General features: G+C 31.9%; 1 protein-coding gene across 3 annotated transcripts in view; it reads right to left on the bottom strand.

The window, feature by feature from the left end:
- Window positions 1–5271: 5271 nt before the first annotated feature.
- The window catches only part of LOC150098799 (gamma-tubulin complex component 5-like), a 304536-nt gene continuing 303807 nt past the window's right edge, over window positions 5272–6000 (bottom strand). For all 3 annotated transcript variants that reach the window (XM_090405102.1, XM_090405103.1, XM_090405104.1), the window contains exon 22: window positions 5272–5395. In XM_090405102.1, the coding sequence (XP_090261228.1) occupies window positions 5328–5395 (68 nt within the window). In that variant the 3' untranslated portion in view covers window positions 5272–5327. The remainder of the gene's footprint in view (window positions 5396–6000) is intronic.

The raw sequence follows: 6000 nt of genomic DNA, 5'->3' as shown, positions 1-6000 counted from the left end.
AGCCATCAGTAAGAAAAAATATCAATAAAATGTTTCAAAGAAATGATAAACAGTCTATAGTTTTCTTTTACAATCTACAAAATCAATTGTGGCACCATTTTATATCAAGTATGCTAATGTAAATCATCTTAAGTTTGCTGATGATATTGATCTCCTAGCAGAAAACAAATCAGATCTTCAGGAAATCACTACAAAGTAATCTCACACTTAAAAAAGAGGCTTAACCATATGTACCCAAAAATCAGAAACCATGACAAATATCTGTGCTTCTGGCCACAGGTGTTTGTCATGGTTTCTGATTTTTGAAGAAAGAAGCTGATTATTTCAAATACCTAGGCAATGTTTTTGATAAAGATGGAAGATCAAGACAAGATATTAGAACAAAAACTGTAGAAACAACAGCAGCACTAAAAAAACTAAAAACCACTATAGACATATAACAAGCTTACAATTACAAACAGATTACATCTTATTAACACACTGGTTAGTTCGGTAAGTCTATACAGAAGTAAAACTTGGACCTTCTTAAAAGAAGATGAAAAGAGGTTGCTAGCATTTGAAATGAGATGCTATAGATGACTTCTAAGGATACTATACACTGATCATGTCACAAATTTTGAAGTAAGACAAAGCATCAGTTATTTCACTGATCTAAGAAATAACATCATAACAAAATTCATAGGAAATAACTCATCTGGTTTGGTCATATCAGCAGATCTAATGGCCTCTCAATGTAAGTTCTTGAAGGACTTATCCCAGAACTCAAAAAAGAGCTAGAACCAAGAATAAACTGGATAGAAAATAAATAAATTAAAAAATTGGACAGATGTTTCACTTAGAGTTGAAAGCTCTAAATATGACTCAAGGACTGAATGAAAGAAGAAACAGAAATGCTAATGTGGACCCTACAAGAAAATGAAAAGTGATTTATATTTTTTGTTAAAAAAAGTTGATCCTGCTTTCATGCATGAGATGGATGGATGGCTTATAAATAAAGGAAGAAAGAGGCAAGAGGTAGGAAATTACAGATTATATTAGTTGTGATGTGATATCAAAATTTACTTGAACTCTTAAGCATTCAGAAATTTTCTGGAAGGTCATGGGCTACAATCATATATGCATAAAAAATGTAATTATTGCTTAAAAATGCTTAATAACAAGATTTCTGAATTAGGGAGGTAAGCCTGCAAGTGTGAATTTAGATGAATTTGATGTCTTGTAAAACTCATGCCTCTCTTATTGGCTTGCAATGCAGTAAAAAATTTACTACAGGTGTTCTACAACATATGTAACAAATTTCCAGCATAGCAAAGGAGATATAATAAAATAGATTTGTTTCTTTAAGAAAAACTTATGTTTTCAAGTTAACAAGAAGTTTAACCCATACATACTAGGTAGCAAAACATATATTATGCATGCTGTCAAGAAATATACAGACTTGTCTCAAAAAATGTATACACACTTGGTTGTTAAATAACTGCTATGTTTATTTTCTTATAATTTAATAATTTTATAATTGAGTAAATGCTACATTAAAGATTAAATATAAAAGCATTATATTTTATGTTTAAACTATGCATTATGTCAAGTTCAAACTATCTTCCACTTTCATCGAGGCATTGTGAACTCCGAGAGGTATTAAATATTCTGTACAATGCTGTGAGAACTGATCTGCAAACATCAATTAACATACACTGCTTTGGAGAGAAGTGAACACCTCCATGGGCAAGGTTTATTGTGCCATGTAACGAGTTAGGTGTTTGTAGCTGATATAAACTAGACGAATATGATGCGCCCAAGTCAGTGCAACTGTGTCTGGGTGAAATGGCTGTGAGAAGGGAATTCATGGAGTTTGAAAGAAGTGTTGTGATAGGATGCCATGTTGCAGGCCTATCATATGTTGGAAATTTGATCATCCCAGGTCAACAATCAGTGATACCAACATGATCATAGGGTGCTATGAAGGATAATATGTAACAACTGCCGTTTGTTGGCCAAAACATTGAATGCGGAGTTACAGGCATCAACTGGAACACAAATCTGCACAAAAACATTCAGAATTGAGGCTCACAACATGGGTTTCCATGGTATGACTGCAATGCAAGTCCCACATTACCCAAACCAACATGCAGTGTCATCTTCAGGGTGCAAAGAGTGTGCAGTGGGACGTGGTAGCTCGGACAGCCGTGTTATGGAGCAACGAATCACGCTACACCCTCTAGTGAGCAGATGGACGGGTATGGATGTGGTGGATGCCTAGTGAAAGTCTCTTGCTAGAGTATGTAACCCGAACTATGAAATTTGGAGGTGGCGGTGTAATGGTATGGTCCTTGTTTGGCCTCAGACCTCTGGTTGTGTTGGCACAAACATTGAACTCTGAGAGGTATCTAAACATTTTGTACAATGCAATGCTTCCTACTTTGTGGCATTTCTATGGAACTGACCATTGTTTCTTTCAGCAAGACATTGCACCTTGTCATAAGGCTACTGCTGTAACTGTGTGCTTTATGGATATGAACATCGCCACACTTGACTACTCTCCACAGAGCCCTGATCTCAATCCTATGGAACATCTGTGGGATGATCTGGAGCATTGGGTAAGGTCAAGGGACATCTGTACCACAACAATCCAGGACCTCATTATATGCTTACAGGAAAAATGGGCCAAAATTCTCATTGATTTCTATTGTACCCTTATGGAAAGTATGCATCATAGGATTGCTGCAGTCATTGAAGTGAAAGGAGGTCCTACATCTTATTAAGGTAGGTGCCATGGCTGTTTGTTCATCACTCTATGGTGTCCATTGACGTCTTTCCAAGCAGTGTATATCCACTGTAATAGTGACATTTCTCTTCTATTTCTTGCTTTAATTTAAGTGTTGTGATTTGTGGAACACAGTACTATCAGTTTCAAATTTATTGTGGATCTGGGAAATTGTAATTCATGTTAGAGGTTATGTTTGAAATTCATTTCTCTACTGTCTATGGACTTCATTTACATTTTCAGTAACAATTCAGTAAAAATTTCCATTGTTCAAATGTAAGTCTGTCATCATTCATTTTTAAAGCCAATTCTTTATACCTGAAAAAAGAACCAGTTTTACGGAATTATAAGCTGATAAAGCAGTATACATTTTTTGGGACATCCCATATATGATGTGTTCTGATATATGCATACTTCAGTACATTACAAACACCACAAAGCTTAAACATAATAATGACAATTTTATATAACTGCTCACACTTGAAACTGTAATTGTAAAATTATTTATAGGCAGTGCTTTTTTTGGGACAGTATGCAAAACAGCACTGTATCAGCACATTTATTAATAGTGACATGTGGCATATGGATACAATATTGTTTTAATTTGCAACTTTTCTCTAGCAAAGAATGTGTACCAGCACATATTATTTTACAAAAAGAAGTGCTAGTTATAAGGTATATTAATAATTCAAAATATTTTACCAATTCAAGATGGTAAAATGGTCAGTCCCTTGTACTGACACAGACAAATTTCACAGCTAATCAATGCAGTATTAATAGTGAATAATAATCATAATGACAACAGATATCATAAAGGACCAGTGTCAATTTAAAAAAAAAATAAATAAATATACACAAAAATAACTTTTTTTTATGTAGTAAATACAGTCCTCATGCAAATACAACTGAGAAAATTAAGTACTAACAATATAAAATTTTACTTGTGTTTCAATAGTAGAAAAACTACCAAAATACCATGGTACTATAATAAAAGGTTCATAGAAATGGTCTGTTAGATTATAAAATGAATAAAATGCTATAAATAGTAACACACACACACACACACACACACACACACACACACACACACACACACACACACACACATACAATCTTAGCTATTCTGATTTTTAGTTTTAAAAAGGAGTAGCATGCCATGAATTTTTTGACCAACTACATAAATATGGGAATGAAGCCTTTTTGAATAAAAAAATTAAATTCATAGGTTTTTTTGGTTCATATGGCTTAAAAAATAGCCTGGGCATTTTTAAGCTGTTTTAAAGGTTTTGCAAAAGTTTAAGTTTGGGACCGCATACATAATCCTATATGTTCATAGTTAACCTCATGTCTTTTCAACTTTTCAAATTCATTTAAATAACAGTTTTAAATACAAATATAATAAAAGTATTTGTATTCACAAATAATCATGTCCAGGATGTACAGAGACTGTCACTAGTGGAATATTGTATTTAACCATAACCTGTAACCTGACTAGTGAGGAGATTTTGGCTAAATACTGAATATAGTTACTGATATGACTTTGGTTATTACCCGATTTATTACTTTTTACTTCTGATATATACATACAAAATGTATAATATACATGTTTTGGTTGTGTACTTTCATCTGTATATACAATATACTTAAACAATAGATGTAAAGTGTTCCTAAATGTAAGTAAGGTTCATCATTATTATGTAATCACAAACATGGTAAGAGACTAGAAGCAAACATATTACCAAAAAAATTCAGTCAAATAAAAAAATAAATAAATTATTTTATTCACAGTTGAGTTATTCCTTAATGGAAAAAGAATAATGCATTTTTAAAATTATATCATTAACATACATCAAATTTGTTTTACCATGAAAATTCATCATTAGTAAATAATATATTTTGTTTAAAATGCTGTATAAAATTAGTTTCTTTAAATGGAGATTCCAATTTAAAACATAAAAGCTTACTTACTCAAAAAATCTCATCAGGGAGAGAGAAATATTTTTTATATGTTAAAGCAATATTTTTGTTCTAAGGAGACTTTGTAACTGAAGAAGGCAAAATAATATTTACATTCTAAACATTCACTCACTCACACACGCACGCACGCACGCACGCACGCACGCACACACACACACACACACACACACACACACACACACACACACACACACACACACACAGATCATCTATTATAAAATCATGATAAAAATAAAATATATTAAATAAAGTATTAACATCATTGCCTTCAAGTAAAATACTTTGGTTATGATTATTTTAGAAACTGGGATAGAAAACTTTCATTTTGTTTAGTTACAAAATTTAAAATGAAGTGAAAGTTGTAACTAAGACCTTTTTCATGGGATTAGTATTAAAAGTAAATCTTAATGTACAGGATTCATTGAAAGCTGGTAAAATTTTGATCTTCAGTCTTTTGAATTAACATTTTAAAGAGAAAAATTCCTTAAGCAAGAGCAATGAGTTTTTCCACAGGAATTGATGACAAGAGATCATCTTAAACATTTTAATCACAAACAATAACAAAGAAGCTGATTAAATTTTGTCATCAACAGCAACTTGAAAAAACAGGCTGTAATGTTCCTTGATCCAGAAGTGCTGAAGCAAGACCTTCCACTATAAAAACATTTAAATACTTTGTGCTAAGTGAAATGAAATATTTAAAATTATGTTAACTGTTAAATAAGATGATACTGTAATGATTTAAAAATTATAGTATTTTAAAAAAGTGTTTTCACATGCATCATTTTTTAATTCTAACAATTAAAAAGGTTTCAAAATTCTGAAAATACACGTTCTTTATTAAACAGAAGGGCAGATCTAATTTGTATTTTTTTCAATATTTTCATCATCATCATAACACTAATTACAGGAATAATGAGACTGGAACAGACCATATTGGTCTGTTCCGGTCTCATTATCCATCCAATATCCGTTTTTGAGGTCTACCCTGCCTTCTCTTTCCAATTGGCTTATATTTTAGTAGTTGTTTTGGATGTCAGGTGTTGGCCATTTGGTTTACATGTTCAATCCATTTTTGTTTATAATTGTTTAGTTTTTCTTCTACTGATTTTGTTTTCAGTTCTTTTAAAATGTCTTCATTCCTTTTTTGATCTAATAATGTGTATTTTGCAGTTCTTCTCATAAATCTCATTTCACTTGTTTTTATTCTTTGTTTATCTTGTTTGTTTATTGCCCAAATTTCACTGCCATATAATAAT

The sequence above is a fragment of the Typopeltis vanoorti genome, chromosome 15 (assembly GCF_054136105.1).
Source record: "Typopeltis vanoorti isolate ZY-2024b chromosome 15, IOZ_Tvanoo_1.0, whole genome shotgun sequence".
In the NCBI taxonomy this organism is placed as follows: Eukaryota; Metazoa; Arthropoda; class Arachnida; order Uropygi; family Thelyphonidae; genus Typopeltis; species Typopeltis vanoorti.
Note: the sequence above shows the minus strand (reverse complement) of the source record. Positions and strands in the feature narration are given on the sequence as shown.